General features: G+C 43.3%; 1 protein-coding gene across 3 annotated transcripts in view; it reads right to left on the bottom strand.

Annotated features, from left to right (window-relative positions):
• The window catches only part of sema6bb (sema domain, transmembrane domain (TM), and cytoplasmic domain, (semaphorin) 6Bb), a 123,468-nt gene that overhangs the window by 17,132 nt on the left and 80,261 nt on the right, over positions 1–26,075 (bottom strand). For all 3 annotated transcript variants that reach the window (XM_025902989.1, XM_003451351.5, XM_019351927.2), the window contains exons 11-16: positions 21,074–21,205; positions 19,967–20,116; positions 18,860–19,039; positions 16,216–16,356; positions 10,876–10,953; positions 5,303–5,361 (exon numbers count right to left, since the gene is read on the bottom strand). In XM_025902989.1, the coding sequence (XP_025758774.1) occupies positions 5,303–5,361; positions 10,876–10,953; positions 16,216–16,356; positions 18,860–19,039; positions 19,967–20,116; positions 21,074–21,205 (740 nt within the window). The remainder of the gene's footprint in view (positions 1–5,302; positions 5,362–10,875; positions 10,954–16,215; positions 16,357–18,859; positions 19,040–19,966; positions 20,117–21,073; positions 21,206–26,075) is intronic.

The following is a 26,075-nucleotide window of genomic DNA, read 5'->3' as shown; positions in this document are numbered from 1 at the left end:
TGATCTCACGCTGCGGTCTCCTGACACTGCAGAAAGAAATTCCTTTAGTGATGCTGTGAGAGACATTATCCTCATTTCATTGACTTTCATGACAGATGGACTAAATCTGAGAGATGCAAAGTAAAGACGTGGATGCTTGCGTGAGGAAAGGAGAAGGACAGCTCCTCTGTGATGTGTGAAAAGAAAAGATCGGGAGGATACGAGGCAGGTGCTTTACGTCGCCGCGGCAGAGTTACAGCCTGGTCACAAGCCCGCCGAAGAGGCCAGCGACAGCTGCGTGACGCAGGAGACGCCCGTGGCGCTCTCAGTCCATTTGTCACACCGGGCCGACCAAGCTCCGCCAAAAAAAAGATGCTCCTTCCTTTCCCCGCGCCGGCCTCTGTTCTCACGGCTTTCATTTACCTTCACCTTCTTCTTTTCTCAATTTCCTACGTGATTACCACTGCAGCATCTCGCCTTTTCCTCCTCCTATAACCAGACTATTTTTGTCCCCTCTCCCCATCACTCTGCTTCTTTTCTATATTCACCCTTATGACTCTGTCCTTCTGATCCCCTGAACCGTTTCACCCTTTCCATCCTCAAAGTTTGCCTTCTTCCTATGATCTCTCAATCCCTTACTCATTCTTTTTGCTCTGCTCTCCACTCCTTGATCTGATTTACCCAGCCCCCCCCGTCTGTGCTCCTCTCGGCCCCATTCCTTTCCCCTTGCAGAATCACCCTTGATATCTATTCGACTGCCATCAGCCAGCGAAGAGATGAAAATCGATTCTCCTTCCAGCAACTGCTCCTCTCTGGTTAAGGAGAAAGGGGAGGCAGTTAGCCGGGCTCTAAGTAAGGCCGTCCATCCATCTCTCTTTGAGGTCTGACGACAATGCTGCTCTGAAATCAGTGCAGCACTTACAGAGACCAGAGGGAGAAGAGTTAGAGGAGAGGCACTGAAGCAGTAGAGGACCACAGACTATGGCACAATAAACGGCTCGGAAGAACAAAACTAGCATAATATCCCCTTAAATCATGAATATAACCAACCTACCCTTGACGGGCTGCAGGTTTACCGCTCAGCGTGTGAAGGACAAACACAGTTTGCTTTCCCAACTTCCTCACCAAGAACGTACAAAGCACATGCATGGAAACTAAACTCGTAAAATCCTTTCCCTGTTCCAATGAGTGTGAAAGCTTTAAGGGGGAACGCGTCCACACATTTTTTGACCCACACGTTTCCTGTTAGACTGTTATTCATATTCTCCCACATGAGAATCATCTTTCACCTCCGTCTCCCAAATGTAAGTCATTTCCGAGTCTTTCATGTCGCTCCCGTCCACGTTTTCTGTCAAAATCTCCATGGCTTGTGACTCACAACCTTCCCCATCAGGAGTAGCACTGGCGGTGAAAGGTTAACCTGAGCCCGACCCACGATGACAGCGTCCCTGCCACATGAATAAAATCCAGACGTTGAAAAGTCTGCAGCGCTAACTTGTGCAAACTAGAACTAATCACAGGGAAGCGTGTCGTTTCAGTCTGGGGGAAGAAAGAAAAACGACAGAAATGCAGCGAAGCACGTGGAACTCCCGGTCGCAGGAGCGCTGAAGCAGAGGAAGCAAAAGCAACGGCGCCATAAATTAATAGCAAAACAAAACAAGCATAATTTGAATATGACCATCATAACCTTAATGGGTCGGTGCAGCCAATTATGAAATACAAATAGCAACATACTTTCTCACCTCCAGTTTCACTGGCGGTGTCTAGCCAAGCAGGCAGTTTTGATTTTGTTCAGTAATTTGGTTCCAAACATTTACAGCAATGGAAAATATTTTAGAGAAAATGTCTGGAAAAATTGAAAGAAAGGAAACAACGAGGAGGCTCAGACGCCAGCGGCGAGATAACACCAGAATCCTGAAAGAGCGAGGCAGAGCGGAGACGTAACGCGTTCAGATTGTCACCGACAGCCGTTCTATCAAAGAGGACTTGTGCTTTTAAACTTCTTAAATTGTTACGATGAAAACATGTTACCTGCCGCGGGGAAAGTATCCGGTTCTTTAGAGGAAGAGGCGAAGATTCAATATTCAGAGTAAAGTTTCCTTTCTCTTATGTCCTCTCCTGTTAATCATCACATGACTTCATTTATTATTTTGTAATTTCTGTTTTTAACGGTGAAAATATGAAATCTGAACTGTGGCTGGAAGCGACAGGGAAAATGTTGTTAGACATGCAGCTACAGAAAGTGACTCATCTTCAAGAAGAGAAGAGAAGCCAAAGGGAGAGAGCAAAAAACGAGTTTGCTGAATTCCCTTAAAGAGACATAGATAGGCCAGACCATATCTCACCTCTCATCTGCTTGGTCAAGGTACAGACAGGTGGAATGAGTCTAATATAGAGATATGAAATATTCAGCAACCAAAAGGCTTCTGTCTGTTCCACCGATCTGGGCCTCCGAGGAGTCTGTGTGGCTGCAAGCACATTCATATACAGCGAGTGTCCTATATACATAAAAACGCAGAGGAATGCTGACAGGCACACGGAGTGAGGATGTGCACTCTGTTTTCAAAGTCTTAACGGTGTCAGTGACAGTTTGTCATAGCAGGCCTGCTGAAGCCGCGCCTCTCCGTCTTCCTCTGACTGAATATTACATTTGCAGATGACTGAAAGAGTCTTTGTCTTACAGAAAGACAAAGAGAGATGGACTCGGCATTAACCACGAACAGGAAACACCGAGGAAAGCGACCGTATCAGAGACAATGAAAGTGTCAAATAAAAGAGATATGATGAAAGGATAGAGCGCGGCACCGAGTCCATCACGCCCGCTGAGACAAAGTGCAGCCTGAGTGTCGGTGGCAGCTGTCAGATAGATGCCGGCTCACGTTCCCGCCATGTCGGCCCAGCAGCGCCCGGTCACCTCGCACCGGCGGAGCTCGCCTCTGTCAGCTGAGCTCAGCTCGGCCATATTTCACGACGGGATCAGACGTGGGACCAAAACGTGCCTCGGAGCTCGGAAATTCCTCAAAGGCAGGACCGGAGAGCAGGAGGATACATCTTTATGTGGCGGAGCTCCAAGACCAGCAGATACTGCACGCTTTCATGTCCGTGTACAAATGATAAATTCATAAATTAACACTCTCTGTCCACTCTGTGGCCAATTTAAAGGGCCGTGCACGCTTGTTTGCCATGTTAAAGTCCATCATCATGGACACGAGTTTTCAATATGCCTTTCCTCATTATATAGCTCCGGCTGTGAGTTGCTTCCGAGGGGCAGCCAATCAGAAGAAATCTGTCTGACAGGGAGGTCTTAAAGGCTTTAAAGGGAGAGTAAAAGTAGAGTATGTAATCTAATCAATAATCAATCAAACTGTGAAAGCTGCTCGAGTCCAATAATAAAAGCACGGAGGTGGGAATAACCATAACAGGTCCTTTTAATTGGATATGAATGAGTCATAAGGCTGGAAATGGCATCAAACTGCGAATTGTGCAAAGCTGCTCTAGTAGGATCCAATAATAACAACATGGAGCTGGAAATGAGGATAATCGGTCCCCTTAAATGGATACGAATGACTCATAATGACTGAAATGACTGTGTAAATATGAGCCCTTTATTTTGAAGAGGTATTTCTGGAATGCACTGCTTCAAAGGGAGAAAATCTGACATCGGTGAAGATTAATTGTTTTCATATGATCACTTGGCCTCTTTTGTCATGACCTCAAATGAGTTTCCTGCTTCAATGTGCCACAACATTTAAGCACGATAGCCAACCGCAAGTTGTAAATGAGATCAGCTAATGCACCTTCAGTCTGTGCTGCTCTATGAAATCTCTTTGCAGCAGCACCTTCAACATGTCAGCCAGTGTCAGCCTGACCCCACTGACCCCTCTGACCCAAGACCTCGCATGAAACCCGTAAACATAACATCAAAACCGGGATACCAGACCCCAGCTTGTAAAACGCCCCATTAGCCAACTAATACACCCGTGTGACTGTGTTCATCTCTCACCCACCAGCGTAGCACACCAGCAATGATCGAGAGGTTTTGCTTTTAATTAAGCTTCCTCTATATAGTTGCTCAAGCTAAGTCTCCACATGGTCGAAATTGTGCAATTTAATTAAAATGACCATTTTTCATCTAGTTTATGATTTTTATTAGTGTGAGAACCAGATGAATGTGAGCGCTTATTCTTCATTTGCAGGATTTTTTTCGGCCGTCAGATCTGCAGCGGGCTACGATGGCTGTGCAGAGCAGCAGCTTTGATAAAGAACCAAGATGTTATTTTAATGTAAAGTAGAAATACATTAAACTCTGTTTAAGGTTTCATTGCTTGGATAGGCTGTCGGTCTGTCCGGATCATTATGCTTTTTGGCAATCACAAATGTGTTAATAACCAAAAAACCCCCGAGATTCTTTAATTACTCTGTGTTTGATACAACACACCCTGGTATCTGTTTAGGTATCTGACCACTACTTGGGAGGACTAGGGTCCTCCACACGTTCTGTAAGACCCACCCTTGGGCTTGGTGACGTCAAAACCTGAAGGCTAACTTTGTTCCGTCATCAGCTCCAGAGGAAGTCGCCCGCGGTTTGGCGGTCAGAGGACCTGACGTGAGAGAGCAGCATCAAACGGAGGGGCCATCTGAAACAGGATTAGAGTTGTACGCAGGTTCTGATTATGAAATATTTATCTGTTCTTCTCTCAAGGAGCACGGCACATGAACTCCGGGAACTTTCAGAAGCAAAGGATTAATTTGCACGCACTGAAATTAGCACATAGATCAAAGCGAGGGGTGCCACGGGAGTATCCGAAACCTCAGTGTATCTAGAGTAGAGATTGTGCTTTGCTGGTTACCAAATCTATTTTCATAATGATATGGATAGAGAGGGAAAAAAAGAAGACATCAAGGGGAATCCAAGCTGGAGTTGAGTATAATTAACCACATGTATATGGAACAAAACCTACCAGACCAAAGCAAAGGCAGCATACAAAGGAGGACAGAGTAAACAGAGAGAAGAACAAAATTAGCTAAAACAGACACTGTAATTTTCTAACCAGCTCTCAGGCCTTCGTGTAGGATCGGAGCGATAACCCTGGGGAGGAGTTAGGTACGGCCGACCGCCGAGGTGGACTGGGACGTATTGTGGGTTTATTTGAGGATTTCTTCTGTGTAAACTGAAACTACCGGGCTCTTTCTCTCTTTTACTGTGCTGTTGTTTACCTCGAACATACCGAGCTTATGTAAGGCCTGCCAAAGACAGGAGAGCTATTTGTTTGAACATTTGCAGAGCAACACAAACACACAGAGCCACAATCGCTCCTCTTACCGTCACAGTCGCCCAAGTGGTCCACGTTTCCGTGTTCAACATCTTGCTCGAACGGCAGTCTGCGGAGGAGAGGAGACACGGTCATTAATCAGGTGACACGGAGGCACGGCGACTCGGCCGCTGAGCCCACAGCGGAGATCCGCTCTGACACGGGAGCGCTACCTCAGTGTTACACTGGGGCGTACATCTCGACGAGCTCCTGGCACTTAAGAAATCTCATTTTTTTTGTTTGGCCGGCGAGAAAAATGAAGTGAAGAAGCCCTCGAGCTGCCTAATATCCCACAATAATCTTCATTATAATTTTAAAATACCACTCATGCCAGCAGCATCAATAATTAAACTAATTAATGCAATGAATTACAAATATTTCTAGGTCAGCAAAGGACTTCACATTAGAGATATTTGCTGTAGATATAAACTCCAAACTGTTGGAGTGCAAAGTGCTAAAGAGGTGGAACAGTCCAACACCATGTGTTTCACTCATTAATATGCAGATTAGGGTGGGGACGTAATCATAGCATCCTACCACTTTTTATACATTTATGATCAGTGAAATATTCAGCAAAACCTCAAACTGTACTGATTTCTGTGGAAAACTATGACATATTGTATTTATACAAGTCATTTCCCTTTTGGTCCAAAGGGGAGCATGAAAACCTCAACAGACAATAACATAGAGTATGATGAAGAGAGGAAGTGGAGAGGAAATGAGAACGGCTCACAGGCCAGGTGCACACCGAGACAAACACAAGTGCTTTTGATTATGGCTCGTTTCGAGGGGGAAGCTGCGACGGACGCAGCGAGAACGTTTGTGTAGGTGTGTGAGCGCACGCAAAAGCGTGCCTGCAGGCTCCATGCGTTTCAGAACTCATTTATAATGAGCTTCATGTGACTGGAAAGACCTCTAGTTAAGTGATTTAAGTATCATATAGGGGAAAGTGCACTTTTGCCCCTTTTCAACAGCACAGCTCTGGAAAAGAAACACGTAAAAAACACACGAAATCGCTAAAAAAACAGATCATTTTCATTCTGAATGCAGCATGCATGCATCTGTTTCTTTAGTTTTCCTTGGGCACATGTAAATTAGCGTGCAAAAGTCTTGAGCCGACCCGCATTTCTTTATATTTCACAGGAAAATGAGAAATAGGTGCGGCGATTTATCGAAACATGAAAAGATAATGAGAAATACAGTATTTAAAGCAAAAACAGAAATGGTCAGTATTTGATATAATCACCTTTATTCAGTCTGAGCTCTCTGAGCAGCTCTCTGTAATCTCTGTGAGGATCTTCAGGAATAATTCTCCAGGCTTTTTTGGACGTTTTTGCATTTTTTTTCTCTTCTCTGTTTAAAAATCTGAATCCATCAGTCATTTCTCCCTGTTTGCCTTCCACTGTGACCATTTCTGATGAGGCTTCAGTGAACAGTAGATGGATCATCTCTCAGGTCCTGTGTCAGGTCTTGTTTCTTATGTTTCTTCAGGTCTTCTTATGATTTTCAGATGCTTTTCATTTCCTGCAGATAGTTTTTTAGGCCGTTTGTCCTCCATGTCTCCACTTACTTCAATATTTTAAGGACACGCTGCACACCGCACTGAGATATACATCAAGTTTCAGCCCTTTTTGGTGCAAAAATATGACTATCTGCCTGTTAAACTCTTATCTTTGGCTTTTTTGTAGATTCAACTGAAGAAACGAGAACTAATGATTGTAACGAGCTGCCACTTTTTGAAACTTACAAGAAAGTCTGCAAACAAAAAGAAAGTTGTGTTTGCCAAATACTTTTGTATAAATGTATTGTAGCTTTATATTTACAGTGTATTTAAGTTTGCAGTAATGAATGCTGTAAAGTTTTGTCTGTTTTAGCATCAGCTGTAAACTCATCAGCTTCACGCTCTGTAGTGGAGCTATGTTAAACTGCACGGTTCCTATTAAATAAAACACTATTTAATTTATTTAATTTTACTGTAAAGTAAAAATGCCAAAAACCACTGAAAAACTTTTTTTTTTTGTGGCTTGAAATGTGTTCACACTGGCACCAGCTACTTTTCTCAGCAGCTATATTTAAATGGGCTTATTATGTCTAAACTGTGCTCATATTAACCATTAACCAGTTTTAAATGATGAGATCAGCATATGTGCATGCAATCCTCACGAGTCGAAGCTCAGACTGTGTCAGATATTTTTCTGCTCTTGGCTTCGTTTGTATTAAAGAGAGAGAATATTTCCAATAGGACCATCTCAGGCAAACAGCTCTGGCTCACAACCTGCACTCAAAAACCTTCTGTTTATGAGGGGCAGTTAGAGATGAGCTGCTCCCAGTCCCCGTCCGAGATAAATACTGATCATTTCAAAGTGTGACTCATGAAAAGCTGCTGTAGTAGAGTCCAAGAATGAATGTAAAGCTTGAAATGAGAATAACAGATCCCCTTTAAAGTTTGTCGGTAAATTCCTGTCCTGCTTATAGATGAGTGAGAAGATCAATAACGCTCTCTTACAACAGTGAATATGAAGCTTTAGCCAGCAGGCCATTAGCTTAACAGTCTGCATGGTGGCACTGCTCAGAGTGATCCTTAAGGTCGTGTGCTTAAACAGTCTCCTGGCCTCAGATCAAAGAAACCTGGTGCAAAAGAATAAATAACAATATTTTCCCCAGATGTTAAACTTTACAACGCCATAGCCTTACAATCACAACACCAATGCGTGACCTAATGTGATCGGCTGAGCCTAAACTGTCACCATATAAGTATAAGTGAGCATTTAGCAGGGGCTCGGTTGATTTGATGCACGCCTTCTGTACGTTACCACAAAGATGTGCACGTTTGTAGCAATCACTCTCACATACGCTGTTTTATGGCACTGCAGCTACATCTGACATGTCAGAGCACTGACTGTGCATGAAAGTTGAACTTGACTCGAGAAGTCAGCATTGTGTAATTAGCTAAAGACTCAAACAGCAGCCAACATTCGTGCTTTTAATGCCTAAAAAAACTGTGACAAATGAGTCCAAGTGTGCTGTGAACCTGCAGCGGTGCCATCCTAATAAAGAGTAATGTTATGTGTTCAGCTGGCTGCGTCTCCCAGTCGGCGGGTTGTTCACTTTGTATACATTAGACGTGTCTGTGGCTCTGTGTGCGTGCCCACTTCTTACTGTTGCTTTTTCATTTTCACTGTTTCTTTTCTTGTATATTCTCACAGCTTTGTTTAAAGACTTCATTCAGTAACTAAAGAGAAAGTAATAAAGACCACAGTGTGGACTCTGTTACAGCACAGCTTCCCAGTAAGGGTTAGTGGAAGTAGTTCTACCCATCATTTCTTTATATTTTGATTCAAGAAGCTGCTGTTCTTTATAAAGCTGTATTGAGCAGTACTTCTTCAGATATTATGAAGTTCTTTCAAAGTTTTTCTTTCGGTTGCTTTTTCACTTATTTTCAGTCCAGTCCTTGTTCCTGAGGATCTTTTTTGACCTACGAAGCATTCAGGCAGAGAAAAGGCAGCGAGCTCAAGGACTGATCCAGTGTTTGTCTTCACATAAGAGACGACTTAGCAAAGAATCAATTTGTTCCAGTTTTTTTTAGTTGAATCTACAAAAATGCCAAAGATCACACAGTTTGACAGGCATAATTCCCAAAGAGCTGCTGGCATATCTCGGCATGTGTGAACAGAATTGGAAAGTCGTCTGTGTCCTTAAAGAGCAGGGGTAAAAAATCCAGCAAAGACCTGACACAGGACCCGAGAGATGATCTAGACCTCCAGCTGATCGTCTACTGTTCACCGAAGCCTCATCAGACACTAATAAAGTGAAACAGGAAGAAAGACTGAGGTATGAACTGAAGATCAGTGGAACAGGTCTGACGGAGAGATAAATCCACGTTTCTGGACAATGGCGCTGCAGTGAAATCACGGCTGGATTAGAACCCACAGTGGAACCCCACAGATTGGCCTCCCCATCCAGCCAGAGACCAGAACCAAAGGCAGAAACATCCAAAGAAGAGCTTTGAATGTCCTTCAAGAAGCCTGGAGAACTGTTCCTGAAGATCCTCAGAGAGCTGCTTAGACAGGATAAAGCTGCTCACACCAAACATCAACTTTTATCATCGACAAACATCCACTATAGTTGGATCTATAGTTGGATTTATGTATGGGTATGTTCAGTAAATCCCTGCACCTGTTTCTCATTTTCCAATCGAAATATGAAGAAATGATGTTGGCTCCACACCTTTTTACTGTACCAAATAGAGATTATGGGTTAACTTCCCTTATTTTGTTTATTATTTAATAACCATGCTTTGATATCCTGAATGTGCCAGTTAAAAATGCCCCAACCCCCGACACACACTGTTTCTGTAAGTGTTTTGTTAGCAAATATTTTCCATTTTCTTTTAGAAACAATGTCGATCAATTAATTTTGAACATGATTTCTTTTCTAACCTCCCATTTGCTTTTTTAATTCACATTTCATTTTGTTGTTGTTGTCATTAAGCTGCTTTGCTTTTATTGATGCTTGATTGTGCAAATAATTAACACAGACATATAAAAACCGGTCAGTGGTAATCAAGAGTGGACACTTGATGTATTTTGAAAATGTTGGTCGGTACAACTGACAAAAGACTAAATTAGTGGTTTACAGGAAAAAGGAATATTTAATTGTCACAAAATTCTTGTTGACAAAAGCAAATCCTGAACGCACAACATACTTCCCCCCCCAAACCAAAAACCATGAGCATGACATCTTCCTTTATTGAAACTACAAAACAGCTCTCCCTAAGAAACTGCATCTAACAACACGAGCTGCTGAGCTCTCCTCTCGCACCGGTTTGGAAAGAGAGGTTGCATTATTCCACAAAGAGGAAATCCACAGTAACTCAATGCAGAATCGATTGCCGAGTTGACCGCCCTTGGTAAATCAAATCAAGACCAACATAGAGGCCTATAATAGTATAAGCAGGCAGCCCGGGGTGGTCTTTAAGGCCTGTGTTGCCTGTTCGGCTGGCACTACACCTGTGTTTGAAAGCCTAATTCAATAAGCAGCTTGACTAAAGAGAAATCTGATTTCTCTGGAAGGAAACAGCCACAACTGGAGGTGAGCTGTCAAGAGAGGCCGCTGCACTTCACACACACACATTCATGTAGACAACGCTCTGTGTGCGTGTGCTACGCAGAAAACAGAAACATGCAAAAACATTGAATCCAGTTAAACACGTACATGTTTTATGTACGCAGAGAGGTTACTCCGAGGGCACAGATGTCACTTATAAATATAAATCATTGCAAATAAAACCTAGCGACTTCCACACTTAAGAAAAAAATGCATGGTCTCCATGGGTGGTCTGCTGTCAGAAAAGTAACCTTGAGGAGTGATAAAAGTACAAAGAAATTCAAAGGAAAACAAGTTGGATCAAAGCAGCAGATCAGAGAAAAACTGCAGGAAAAGCACACACAGAGCTTCAGAGCAACATAAAGAAAAAAAATACCTTAAAGAAACAGTGTGTCAAAGAATTTGTTTTAAATGTAAAAGTGAGCAGTGGATGCTGTGGTGTTGTAAATACACGAAAAACGAAAGAAGGATGCCGTACCTGGTTCCAGGTCTGAGGAAAGAGCAGGTGCTTCCTCTGGTCCAGCCGCAGTAAGGGTCCCTGGAGGCGATGCAGTTCCTGCAGAGGAGAGGAAACAAATGATTTGACTGGCTGAACACCGAAAAGGTTCCCGGTTCTACTTCGGTCCCCGTAAGTGCACGGTGTGCAGCTGCTGCCTTAAAGGGGTCTCTGGGTCAAAACAGCAACTAAACACAGAGACTGATGATGTCATGAAGCAGCTGATAACAATCTGTTCAATATGACTCACGGGAAATCACACCGGTGAGGTAATGCGTTACAGTTTTATTCATATTAGCTGTGAATGTTTATGTTAGCTCATTTCTTTCCACTTTCATTCTAAAAGACAAACAGCCACAGATGACATGATTGTAACAATGATGCAAACTGAAAACACCTGCACAGGTAACGTAGCTGACAATCAGAGTCCACTGTCGGAGAAACTAGAGGGAAGCAAAGAGGAGTCTGTAATAAAGCACGCTGTTAGAGTGAATAAATTCAATAAAAAGAAATCTGTGTGTTTGGATATTTCTTTGATATATCAAATTTAACTCTTACTCAGAGTAACCCATGTTTCTCTCTTCTGATCCGAGTAGTTTCTGTCATATTTCAGGTCTAACTGGGTGTGCATCGCAAGTTAGTGATGTTGGTCTCTGAGTATGCAGCTACCTTTGGAAAAGGGTACAGGGGAGGTCATCAAACGCCGTCTGTTTGGGGGAAGCGTTAAGTAAGCTTCACTGTTAGATTTGCAGATTGTGACTATAACTGCAGTTAACTGACTTTCATTAGCCATCACCCTGCTTATCTTTCTGGTGGTTTGCTCATGGATTAGCCCATACTGTGCTCACAACTAAAAACTGCTTGTCATAAAATATCTCCTGATTACTTTTTCCTTAACTGAATCCACTATAAAGCAAATACCGATAATTAGGAGTGATGGTGTGAATTTTTTAGATGGATTTCCATCTCCTTGGAAGTCATTGACCTTCAAGTTTTACAGCCTGTAAAACGTGTTAGATGTTGTTCAGTGCAGTGAATATTTTGTCATTTTTGAGAAAAATCAATAGAGAGCAAGCTAATAACAGAGCTGTGAGGAGGGACGGGCACTTAAAAAAAACACTTCCTGAAAACTGAAACTGAATTCTTGATGTTTAACTAGGTGACAGTTTGATAAAACGGTCCGAATAAGTCTTTCGTAAATGTTCTGATCATGGAGCTGAATGCTGTGCAAAGGGACCTTAATTTAAGACTTTTTAGGAGACTGTGGGAGTCTCAGCAGAGATGTGAGCTTTTCAACAGCAACCTTCACCAAAACGGATTCTCAGCATCAGCACTGCCTGAGGTTTTTCTTCTAAATTTGACTTTCAAAAAACATGAGTCATAAATTAGATATGTTAACACTATCACTCACTTCATATTTTTACTAATTCTCTTCAAGGTAAAGTCAGCCAAAAATATTCCAGTACACTTCAAATTCATTCTGTGTGTTCACAGAAAAAAAGTCCTGGCTCTCTCAATGGGAACAAAACAAAGTGGCTTGGACCGGCCCACACGTCACTACTCCAGCCAACCAGCCGCAGGGGAAGTTATTCCATGTGCACAGACTGTGTGTGCAGGACATCACTGTGAATCCCTGCACACTTCCAGACAGGAAAACAGCCAACGAATAACCACAGAGAGGAAAAAGTGTTTGTGCACATGCTTTGGTTCATTTGTGGGCATGTTTTCGGTCTTGTCTGTAATTAGGCGAACGTAGAGAAAGCCAGCACAAGAGCCAGATGTGAGACAAGCTTGCAGGAACTGTTTACAAAGCATATGTAGTAAAAATGTGACTTTCAAATATTTTTTCCCTATAAAGCTGCTGACTGGCTCCAGCTCACTGGGACGTTTCGCAGTGGTTGGCAGGAGGTCACATTAGTTGCTGGCTTTGGTTACGGTGGGGAACAGGAGGCACCTTTAATGGTTCCCCTGTGAAAACTTTCTAAAAATCTAAACAACTAACTTGGTGCTTTTTACTCTCTTGCACTTTGAACGGCGTGTTTGTGTGTTTTAGCTATGACAAAAAGAAGTCTGGAACATTTCTCCTTGGGTCAGCTAACTCAGTTGCTAAATGTCATTGTCCTAGCAATGCACGCCCATGAATTTGGAGCAGTGAAGGGAGGAGTGTGTTTATTTGGCTGTTAAGTTCAAATGTCAAACTTTCTGAAAAATTGCTTACTCCATCTCTAAAAATAAAATGCCATGTCCTTGAGTGCAGCAACAAATCTCCCCTGCTCACAGCTCCACTGATAATGTAATGCTGACAAAACCACAAACGCCACAGGCTGCCAAAAAAGTGTCCGAAAGACTCTAAGTTTTAAACAAAACTGGTGTCAATAACACCAATCATATTTCGGGTAAGAGTATTCATCTAAACCACATATTTAGAGATATCTAAATATATATATGTCTGGTAATTTTAGCTTTTTTGGTGATTTCTTTGAAGTGTTCATTTTCCAGGGTGGAATGATTGCACAGCATATATCTTTAATGGCTTTTTTATTTTAAAAAAAAGTCTGAATTGGTTTCAGATGTCTCTAATCCACACAGGCTCAACATTATGGCTCAAAAGTATCTTTTAACTTGACAAAGCCTAGGCCAATTAAGTTTTTGACTAGAGGTGATAGTTTTTCTTTGCAGCGTTAAGAGAATTTGTTTAACAGCACTTATTGGACTGACTAAAACTCAGAACCATGGGAAAGTCCAAAGAATTTAGTGAAGAGGGAGAATTGGACTCCCTCCTATCAGCAGCTAGATGACTGAAACAGTCAGGTGTTCCAACCGGACAATAATCCCAAAAACACATCAGAGCTAGTTGGGGAGTGGATAAAGCAGGCTAACATTAAGCTTCTGGAATGGCCTTCAAAAAGCTAATGAAATCAGAGGACAGCTCTTACAAGCCGGGTCTGTGCCAGGAAACCATCTGATTTAGAGAACGTTACCAATTCTGCCAAAAAAAATAAAATATGACCCAGAATCATGGCAGAAGCTGACGGTGACCAAAAGCGTCTTCAAGGGGAAACTTACTAAGGTGTATTTAGACAAATATTATAGGTACAGCTATATCTGCAACACCAAACCAGCTGGCAGTCTTTCATTTTACCAAACTACCGGCACAGCAACAGCAAAGGTGCAAAAGTTAAGGACAGATGGTGCAAAAGGTGGGCGTAGCTTTAGAGTCTGCAAAATGAAGCAAGCACAAAGTCTTTTAAACCTTAAGACTGTCTTCTTTCTAATGACCAGCAGGGGAAGACTCTGCATGCACCTTTAATGATATTCTGCACCAGAGCTTAATGAGCCAGAGTTAAACGACATCAAAAGATCCAGCTGTACGCTCGGCACACAGCATAAAGCCGAGCCGTTACTATGAAATACTGAAGATTTTATTTAAAAATGCAAGCATATCAAACAGGATTAAAGTCAGGTGGAAAGGAATCTGCACATCAACTGTCATCGCACTGAACCAAATTCAAAGTGCTCAAAAATATTCTTCACAGGTTAAAAAAAATACACTTGAAGCCAGCGAAGCATGACTAAGAAATGTTTAACCTATTTGCACACAGAAAATTAACTCTCACACACACATCGAAAATAAAAGTGCACGTAGCATACACACCTCAGAAAGCATGCGAGTGCTTTCTTAATGTGCATTACACGCTTGTACGACTCACCTGGTTCAGTGAACGCAACTGCACGCCTCATGTACCAGAGTGTGTACCAGTCTGTGTTACTGTGTCAGTGGACTCTGAAGGGCCACAGCCACGGGCAACTAGACTGAAGAGTGATTCTCTCCAGTGTGCAGACTGTGTGGGTGTGTGCAGGTGAAACAATCTTGCTTTGAATAAATCTTGTTTAATTGCAGCACAGCCAGGCTTCCAGAAATCCAGCTTCTTCACTGTTCATCCCCATAATCTAATATGTAGTGATGAACAGAGTGATCGGGAGGGTTGGGTGCTAGGTTACTAGCTAAAGAGTAACGAGCTTGCTTTGCAAGGATCATCTGTACACTGTATGGATTCACAACTACTAATTAGTGCTGAAACAGAACGAAAATTAAGCTTTAATTTTACTCATTGAAAGCCAGACTGAGCACAGATTTTTTTAGATGATCTGTGAGCACAATTAACAGCAAAGCAAGCATTTAAAATGCTCCAAACAGCACCAAGACCAGTCGCTATCTCACATTAGCTGAGGTGATGACTGCTGTGTGACTGCAGCTACCGTATCTGGCACTTCTCTTTTCCTTTTTCCTCTTTGCTTCAAAGATGGGGACCAGGTCTGCAACCACTCGCAGTGAGTTTTCATGTCACATTTGTGTGGCAATAAGACGCTAACTCAGTCTGCTATCAGTTTGCAATACAGTGGAGTCAAGTTGGCAATTACATGCATCGCAATCAACTGCGATAAATCAGTGCAAATCTCAAATCTGTTGACGTCTGCAAACGCAGAACTTCGCATTAACTAACATTCAGAGTTGACCCAAAACCTCACAGATGTGAAGCAGAAATTCACAAAGGTAGTTGCTGCAGGATGCTGATATATGACACGGGCGACTTTGCTTTAGTAAAAACAGAATACAAGCAGTTTGCTGTGAGCTGAGTCGAGTCCCTTGCTGCGAAGACACACACTGCAGGTGATCCTCACTTTTGCCTCCCAGCAGGTGTAATCACCTTGTGATCTCGGTTGGTTGCCAAGAGGTTGAGGGTGTTGCACACTCAAGTTGGTCACTGCAAGGACATTTCAATCTGGACTTTTTGGAGCTGGCCTTTTGGGATTTGAGGATTTGTGGAAGTGTTTGCCACGTAAGGTTCGCTTTTCTGCTCCGTTTCTGCTCAACTGCAGGACTCGTTCATATCATTACTACTCTGTTATCAAGTTAAAATATCATGTATTGTATTATCAGCAATTATTATTACTAGAAAGTAAAATTATGCTGCACATGACAGAGTAAAACAAAAATAATACACCACTATTTTAATTGAATTTATTACATTAAAAGCTTTCACTTGATTTTATGCCAACTTCTTCGCCTATTTTATTAAAGTTTGACTCATTTTACTGTGCTGCATTTAACAGATTGCCATCTTGCTCAAGGGCAAAGCGGCAGATGTTATAAGCTGTAATATTGTGTTATTATTGCAGCAAAGACGGGTCTGCTACAGCTGCAGCTGGAAGAAGGACACTGGTGAAGGCCAGATGGTTCCTCGAGGGTCACCTAACATCTCATCTTTGCCCCGCTGCCCTTCTTTGCTATTGTGTGAACGGTTTTTGTCGGAGGCTTACTTCATGCATCGGGAGTAAAGCTGGCATCGTGCCACTGGTACTCTGACCACACAGGACGGGAAGGCAAGGAGCAGCGTGTGGCTCATCCGGTCTAGAGTCAGGGACAACAGCTGCCTGGCCTGCAGAGAGTCCTCAGCGCACCTGCCACGAGCACACACACACAGATGCAGACACACATAAAAAAATTATTTTTTAGAATTACACAATTTCAATTACTAGACCGAGGCAGCACATTAAACCTCTGACCCCACTCTTAGCTTTACAGCTGGAAAAAAAACTCCCTAATGACTAAATATGAAACACAGCCAAACATAAACAGCTTTATAAATAAAAGCCATAATAAAAAAGTAATTGATTAGAGAGACCATGCGTGTAGATGTTACAGTATCAACCCAAAAATCCACGGCACTGATTATAGAAGTTCGAGGGGTCGGCTGGCCATCAAATCCAACACCAGGAGCTGAATCTCATCTAATTGGCACTTAGAGCCGAGATAGCTGGCACCGACCTGCCTTCATGCAGCTGATTTATACCTTTTTATGCACATGTGCACTCATGCATGAGTTGTATCTGGATGGTTTATGGTAATAGCATTGCAGCGGGCCCACAGTCATTAAGGAGAATCTATCATTCTGCTAAGGCCAAGTTGTGAGTCAATTCTTCACAGCCAATATCACAAAAGGGAGGGGGAGGGGGGGGGGCAGTGAAGGTGAAGAAAAGATCACACAGCTAACAAATGTAGAAAAAAGGCCAAAAAAAGAGTCTGGTAAAGAGAAAATGAAAGACATTCGGTGATTTCAGGTGATTGCTTGGTTCACTGTGGAAGCCGACCTATCACAGGTCAGTGTTTTTATTTCTGTGATGACTTCTTAAGTGAGAACTATGTTAGCTGCCCTGTTTCTGTGGATATAAGGTGAGTCTGTGGTCTGCAGAAAAAGAATGATGTGGTAGTGCTCCGTCTCCTGATTAGCTGGATCCCTGCTGTGAAAGCCCGGAGAGCTCACCTCACCGTGCGCACCAAATCACTCCAGTCCACATAAGCTTATTCACAGGGCCCTCTCATTTCACTTGCCATCATCTCTGTCCACCACTTTGTCACATCTGACAGAAATTGGTGTTTGGGAGGAGATGGAAAAAGAAAAGAGAGTGGTAGATATATGAATAACAAGTGAAACCGTGTGAGGAGATGGGATTGTGTTGCCAGTCTGTTGGTTGAAGGAATAATACTTTGTTCCCACAAGAAAAAAAATGGCATATATCAGTGAGCACAATTAGCTAAAACAGAAAGCTCGTGTTTAGAAACATGTACTTTGTTTTTTAAACGACTCTAATTAGCCTCGGTAAAAGATAATCACCAGCCAAAGCTGCGTGCATCTGTGAGGCAACCCCCCCTCCCAGCCCGGAGTCATCCACCATCTCAACAAAGAACAAAAAGAAGACTGAAAGGCTATTGTACCCTGTGTTCATTACGTAATGATGGGCATTCAGAGGAGCCTCAAAGCTGCGCGCCTCGTGCAAAATGCTAATTAGAACGGATCAAGAAGCCCAATCTACTCCGATCTTCTGCCAAGATCCAGATATTAAACGTGATTCAGCTGCAGTCTGAAGATAAGGGGTCAATTTTCCTGACAATCTGTAACTTTGGTCAAGATTAAAGATAGCGTGATTTTATCATCGTTTCATTACTGATGTTTTCTCACTAATGCTGCTCTTCTCAGGCTCGTTAGAACATGTTGAGATTTCTCGATAATGAACATTAACCGCTTTTCTTTTCTGTTTGCCTAATTCCTATTCTCTACAGGCCGTTTCATCTCCTCACATCTGCCACAATTACGTACATCGCACAAAGAGTAGGTGAGCTTTTCTGTATGATTCGCCGTGTTTCCGAGACAAGTGCTTTTGTCTCCCCTTGCAGCGCCTCTTTTAGTAAGAGCCACATCACCTCCCCGGCTCCCCGCGCTGCGTATACATCAAAGCTAGATGTCACTTAACCCCTTCCTTCCCTCGACCTGCGTCATCTATTTGCGAGCTGTTCCACGCCAAGCTCTCTCACTACCCAGGTTTGTGCCTTAAAGGAATAATAAAGAAATTCTTCACTTTCGTGTCTATATAACAAATACCAAGACTGCCTGCGGGTAGTTAGTCACATAAAGAAAACAGCAACTTTAAAGCTTCCTGATTAACATCTCACGTGCTATACATCATGCATGGATGAGATATAAACTTTCTTCACACATGCACTGGAGCCCTGAACTTTACCATGCATCACTCAGTGGAAGTGCATGAAAGAGTCCGATGCAGTCCATGTGATGTCCATTTGCACTTATTTGCACTCGTGTGGGAAAAGCAAAGACGCCGCCTGAACCAAATGGAGTATTTCCAGTGAGGACATGTCTGAAGTGTGCTCCATGTGAAAAAGGGCAGCTTCAGACGTTGTCCTCGCCTAAATCCCCCGACGCCCGACGAGTTCATGTGTGAAAACGGCTCATTTTTAATGAAAGAGACCAGCCAACAGTCTCCATCACATGTTATTCACATCTACATCCAAAAACTGTTCTTCTAACAGTCCAAAACACGTGTACAACAAAGACTGTACAACAAAGCATGATTCTTAATCAGATCGTGCTTTGTTGTACTCGCTTACTTATCGGGGTTGAAGCCCTCCAGTTCTTCCAGAAAGATGTTGCTATTGGTAACGGTATTGTCCTGGTTGGGCATGATGAGAAACTTGAGGATGGTCCCTCTGCTTGAGCCAAGGAAGAGGACGGTGCGGTTTCTGTAGGGCCCGGCCTCGGTATCCACCACGATCTTATTCAGCTGGTACCTGAACCGCAGGGGAAACAGAGCGCTGCGTTAGTGCCACGGCGCTGTGCAGCTCATGTGGGACTCACTTCCACAAAGTAGCTCCTGGAGGTGAGTTTATGATTTAAGTGCATTACAAATTATTGATTTAGGTGTAAAATATGGCCTGGTGTGAATTTAAATCGTGATATGCCATTTTCACTCGAGTCACTGCAAAATGATATGAATTCCTTAGCGAAGAAACCGCTCATCAAATTTGCATAATAAACTAATTACGCCAGACGTTTCAGACATTAATAATATTAGTCAAGTAAATGGGTTTGTCCTAGGACAATAGCAGAGTGCTGCTGATCCACACAGAGTTCTGTGTGTGTGAGTAAGTAGATGAGAATAGAAGCCATGTTGTGCTGGGTGTTTAATATTCCTCGTGCACCCAGTCCCCATAATCCCCTGGTGGCTGTGGGACTCCGTACGGTAGACAGTGGGAGGCGGGGGGGCAGGCACAAGTATTTATGTGGGACTTGATGGGCCACAGCTGCTTGCCTGCTACCACAGGCTTCAACAGCAACCAACATAACTTAACAAAGGGAGGAGTTCATGTAAATATACAGGGTTACAGGCCGTTTCAGATCTCATACACACCGCATCTCCTCTAATTAACTGTTGCGACTTGAACTGGTAAAGCTTAATTAATGTGCACCCCCAGTTTCGTTCATTTTCAACTTTGGTTACAAAACAAACAGTTTTTAGACAGATTTAATTTGTTTTAGCTGTTACAGCTCAACATGGAATAGCTGGGAAAATTAAATATGTCCATATATAGTCTATATGTATGGACATATTTCCAGCTGGACAGATATAATAAATGTAATTTCTCGCAATTATGTCGCAAAGAGATATTTATGCAGTCTGAGTGAGTAATATAGTAGTAATGCTCGGACCGTCTCACCTGACCATGGTTCTCACTATCCAGGGTCTTTGTCCCAGTGATGGGACTGCTTCATCCATCAGAGGATGGGTCTTCACAAAATTTAACATCTCATCGGGGAAGGAGTTGGAGGAATTAAACTTGGATCCTTGAACGGCACAACCACCGGGTCTGGGGAAAATAAGATTAAGCATGTTAAGCACAAAGTATATAATGTTTCTGAATCCATCCTCAGTAAAGATAGTATTATATAATTAAGCAGTCTAGACAGTCTGAGTGTCTCACACTCACACAGATATCCTTTTTTTTCAAAAACACACTGATCTGATTTAGTTAAAAGGACCTGACATATAAAGTATAAATAAAGTGACAGATATGCACGAGCACAAGACGTAGATTGGAGGGCAACAAGCTTTATCCTTGTGATAAGGGATTTTTCTGCTTCAGTGTGTATAACCAGACTTTTGTTTTTCCTGCTTATTTAATCATATAAAAAGCACAACCGTAGCTTTAGTTCACAGGCCACATCGGCTGAGGGTTCAGCTGGGACCCTTCCATCTGATTGGTCGATTCAATTCAATTTAATTTAATTTATATAGCACAAAATCACAACAATAGTCTTCTCGAGGCATTTTTTAGTATAAAGTAGACACCCTATATGAAGGCTGCACAATTTACACTGCCCCCTCCTGCCTCCAGTTCTCTGCAAGCCACTTGGAGACCCAGACATTGAAATCCCAGCTATTTCCTTTTTAATGCTAAGCCTGCTTTTGTCTATGCTTGGGGCTTTTGCTGCATCCCCATTTTAGGCTTTCAGTGTATGTGAGAGGACAAAACCACACTGCCATATATAATTTGCTGCAGATGGACTAACAATCCTCCATTTTTCCCAAAGTGTTCCTGACTGAAAGACCCAGGAGTAAAATTCACTCATGTTACTTTGCATTGTCTATATGCCCCTTGGGGATGAAACCCTACCCACGAACGACAACCTGCAAAACACATTTTCCAAAGAGTCTTACGGCCAACTCCGACTTCAAAACAAAACTTTACAACGCAGCTTTTCCCTGATCATTCTTTGATAACAACTCGAACACAGGTGCACAAATTGATTACCGCCATCTGCACCTTGGTTTTGGGATGACTTCATCTGGAACAGGCGTCCAAATAGACTCTGGTGATTTCTGCTCCTTAAACCTTCCATCAAACACAGCAGCCAGCTGCTCCATGTCAAAGGCGCACACCGCCGAACCTGGAATGCTACAGAGACAGAGACGATTGATAAAAACACTTTGAACTGACACAGAATGGCTCAGTGTCTGCAGGCTGTACGTTCCAACGAGGCTGCGGAAAGAAGAAGTGACGGAAAAGAGAAGATGAGGTAGATTATAGCTCGACTGAAAAATAGACTGTGAAACTTGAAATAGGAAAAAAGTTAAAATATAGAAAACCAATTGTGACAAGAGAAAGAGACAGACACCCGGCAAAGATGACAAATTGGATATGGGCTGTTCATATTTTGACATCCATTACTGGAACACAAAGGAAATCAGTAGTGAGACGAAGAGAGAAGCAGGGTAAGACAGACGCTGTCAACTCTGTGTCCAAAGAATAGATACACGATGGATGCAACAGCTAGATTAGGCCCGTGAAAAGATCTTGGCTGGAATTCCTGAAATATAAACCAAACAGGAAGTGAGTCACTGAATATTTTCTCTTCACCGAGGGGGCAGAAGATTCCCGTAAAGAAACGAACCCAAGAAAATGTTACAGTAAAACACCCGGTGCACCTCGGAGGCTGTTTAACTACTCGCAGACCCGGCGAAAGGGCGCAGAGCGTCTGTTCTGAGAAGCGTTTGTGTCCCACACTCGACACAAGCAAACACACACTGACAAAACCAACAAATACAGACACATTCACACAAAGTCAGACTCACTTCTGAGGCCACATTTCTGCGCTTCGACTACGGAACAAAGGAGTAAAGAGAGCGGTGTCAGGGTGAGATAAGAAATGAGTTTTTGAACATGCTTCCTCCTTCCACACTGAAGTCTCTGTGTCCTTATCAATGACTAATGGAGTGCGTGGTGTGAGAACAGTGACTCAGTATTAATACCATAGAGATACACACACACATTAAAAAAACCTGAGACTGAGTCACCTGGAACCTGCTGCTACATTAAACCCACACAATCCCCGTCTGTTTATTTCCTCTTCTCACGCTTCCTTCAAAAGTTAATGTCCAGCTGGTGAATGTGAGGGTCTCTGAAGCTTGCCCCCAGGACGCTGCATCAAGCTGAGAGGCGTTTCTGTTGAGTGCCCCTTTGAAAGCCGCGGTGTTTGTTTGGAACGGCAGCGCCTGAAGGCTGGATTTGGTTGCGGTAGGGAGCCGCGCTCTCCCGATGTGCCGTTTGATCGGGTCATGCCGTCTCCCTGGGTACTTATCGTTCGTAGGCAGGGATGCGACTCGACCCGGGCGGCACGGCGGAGCTGCAGGTGTATCTGTGGACGATACGGCATCTCTCTCGGGGCTGCAGGCACCAGATGTTACGTTTGACACGTCTGCCAGCTTTGCATCAGCGCCAGCTTGGCTTCCTTTCTCTACCTTCGCCCGCCCCTCCAGCCCCCGGCTCTATTTTTCTCTCTCGCTGCAGGTCACTGGGCTTGGCCCGTGTAGGGCTCGGTGTCTGACAGAAGCAAGCCAAAAAGCCTCGGGCTGTTTATCTCACAGAACTCTCCTAATTATTCTCGCTCTTATTTTTATTCTCTTTGTCTCTCCCACTTGTATTTTTTTAAGTCAGTGTGTGTGTTTTTTCTCGCACACAAAATTCATTTCCAATAATTTTCCTAGTTACTCCCTCATACTCGAGTCTGCTTTTCCTTTGTTTACATCTCCGTCTTTCCTTCAGTCTGCTGGAATTTGCCTTCTTTGCTGGTGTTGAGTGGCAGACTGTCAAGGCTTACAAAGACTTGTGTGATGTTTGTCTGAGAGGACTTCTGTGGAGTCTGAAGGGCTTCCTCGCTGTTTAACAAACTCACTGACAGCCTGAAATATTCTCACACCGTCCGAACGGACGCGTGACGCCAGGATTTTACAGAAGGAAAATCTTTTTAATTGGTGGTTTAACTCTTACAGAGACTTTGGATATATGCATTTATAGATTTTACATCAGGGTTATGAAATTTCTGTTCCGGTATAAATATAGGAAAAATGATTTTGTACAAAAAAATAGAGAAATAAAATTTGTAACCTGTAGCATTTCTACAGACAGGCTTAAAGCTTTTTTCTGAAGTTTCTGATGAAACTGTGGGCTGTCACTGGGCAAGAGGCTCCCGTCAAGACTAATATGTTGTAAAAAAGATTTACTGGAACCTTTTCAACTTCTACCATTTGGCTCATTTGCGTCTTTTTGTTATGTCACCTGTAACGTTTCTATTTTCCATTTATTATATTCTCCAGCATTCTGTTTGTTTTTTGCCTTTCAGTCTTAGCTTATGTTCGAGTCGCTGTGTATCTTGGTTACTGCACTATTTAGTTTTCTGCGTTTTTGTTCCCATACGGCTCGTCTTGCCTCGTTTCTGCATCGGTCTCGTTGTCTTTCTTTGTTCGGTTGTGTCTCTCTTCCTGTTTTATTTTGGTGATTGTTCTTCTCTGTGTCTCGTGTTTAGTTTTACTTCCCCTCGAGTCGTTTTGTTCGTAGCTGTTCCTACCTGTATCCTCTCCCCTCATTATACCAGGAGTATTTAGTGTCTCCCTGTCCTTGGTCGTGTCCTTGGTCATGTCCTTGGTCGTGTCCTGCCTCTGGGGAGTGTGTTTCCTTGCTCCATGTCTCCCTGAGATTTCAAGTTTTGGGATTGTTTATTCCAGTTCAGCCACAGTTTATATTTTTGTGTTTCTGAATTAGTTGAGCATTAAAGCTCCCCTTTGCTTAACGTTTGTCTCACGAGTCCTTAATTTGTGTCCACATCCTGCCCGCCACGCTGCTGAACTTTGACAATTATGTTTTTCATACTTTCTCTTGATCTTTCCCTTCGACGTCCGTGTGGATTTTTCGTCTTCTCTCTAACCAAACCGCCGTGGCCTATTTCGACTAACAAACCTCGCTCTTAAACTCTCGGTGTTTCTCGTGCCGTGGTCGTTCCACGTGCTACGTGTTCCTATCCACTGCCCATTTCTCAAGAAACAGCTAGCTGCCTTATTATGTATTCTGGTGCCTTCTCTGCTTGCAGACCCAGGGGGTCTAGCTTGCACAGCTGTGCATCCTGGCATTGTAAACCTGCTCTCCTCCTGCTCCTTGTCCTCCTCATTTCCCCTCCTCTGCTGTGTTTTCCCACAGGGGCATCCCGCTGTCTGACCCCTGGGACTCTTTACAACCAAACCCAAACATGGCCTCCCGCTCTCAGGATGCAGCAGATTTACTCTGTTTTCCATAAAATATTTTTCTTCCATTCCTGGGCGGTTATAACAAAACTAATGAGCTGTCAGTCTGTTCCAGGAGAAATAGACATTTTTAGCTGGCAAAACAACGACAAATAAAAATAATGAGAATGGTTTGTTTTCATTACCAGCCCCAGGTAACCCTTCAGTTTGACATCCTGCTGCTCTTTTTTAAAGATATATCATTTATTATATAAACTAGGAAACACAGCTACCAGAAAGCTCCTACACTTTCTCATAAGTTTGATCTTTCCTTGACCTTTTGAGCATCAGGCGTGCAGGAGGGTGGTCGGTAGGAAGTCTGGACTCCTCTTTCATTCCTGTTGGGAGAGAAATGACCCTGGGCTCCGGCACTGGATCAACAAAGGAACTGGCAACCTGGGGTGATGTTATGTTCTGGAAACGGAGATGAAATGATCCCACAATGATCCAAAACAGTGGAGCAGCTGTAAAATGACTCCAGGACTACGTGGCTCACAGGTGGAGATGAGTAACTCCCGAGTGTCCAGGGGAGACAGTAAAACCCTGACTTCATTCCCATGCTACAGTCCAACGCTGCACAGGCCAAATAGCAGGAAAGAATGGCTCTTTCCTCCACTCCCGGGTCCTTCTTCGTGCTGTTTTCACTGCAAGCTGCCAGCCAAAGCAATTTGTCTGGCAAGCACTTGGCCAGTGTGGCGCAGTGGGCCACACCAGGGCCAGTGGGAGGTTTTTTTAGATCACCTCACACATTCTCTGTATCTCTTTGTGTTTACTTTTCTCTTTATCTGTCCATCTGAACCTCCTTTTCTCTCTGGCTCGGCTGCGGGTTATTTAAAACAGGGCCCAGCGGCAGGTTGCGCAGGCAGGTGTGGGCGTGTGTGTATTTAGCCGGCGCGCTTCTTTGGTGAGCTGTAAATGCTGTTATCTGAGAACCGTTGTGAATGTTTCCGAGTGTGCGAGTTTGTGTGTGCATAAAGCATCCATCTGTCTCTGCAGGCAGTGGCCCCCACTCGCAGCGGTGCCCTTCCAAACACACAGATAAGATGCAGCTGATGAAACAATTTTAGATCTCAGAGAACGCACGTGTTGTCCGTTATTGACTTCCTCGTCCTTGAGTTTCTCATCCGTCTCTTCTCCTCTTTATCTTTTCTCCCTTTTAAATGTACTTGTCTCCTCTGTGCTTGTCCCACTGTGCACCTCCCGCGCCCGCTGCTACAGAGCCCTATTATATTCTAAAAAATAAAGATATTCTTATAATGGGACCACTGATTGATGGCAGATAGGCTGCTGGTGGCGTTACAGTGAGAGGTTTGGATTGCTATCGCACCAAAAAGGAGGCAGTTGCGAGCATTTCCAAGTGTGTGCTTTAAAGTGCTTGCACTAGCAGACACAGCAAAAGGCCATTGAGGTAGTGTAACATGAGTGGGCCATCACAGAGAAACTATACTGAATCCCGCTCTATAATATGAGCCACTTAGACTGCAATATAGTCATAGACTTTCATCCTTCTGCTGCTCGGAGGACGCAAACATTCAGAGCAATTTAGGCTCAGACTTAGTTCTAAGATGATGTCTTACAATACCGAGAAAAACAGCATCAAAGTGCTCGGTGAAAGCATCTTCAAACGCAGCATGATAAGCAGATTACTGTAACTGTATGAGGAAAGAGACATGGGATTAAAAAAAACACTGCCAAGGCTCATCGTTTGAGTC

The sequence above is a fragment of the Oreochromis niloticus genome, linkage group LG23, assembly GCF_001858045.2.
Source record: "Oreochromis niloticus isolate F11D_XX linkage group LG23, O_niloticus_UMD_NMBU, whole genome shotgun sequence".
Classification (NCBI taxonomy): Eukaryota; Metazoa; Chordata; class Actinopteri; order Cichliformes; family Cichlidae; genus Oreochromis; species Oreochromis niloticus.
Note: the sequence above shows the minus strand (reverse complement) of the source record. Positions and strands in the feature narration are given on the sequence as shown.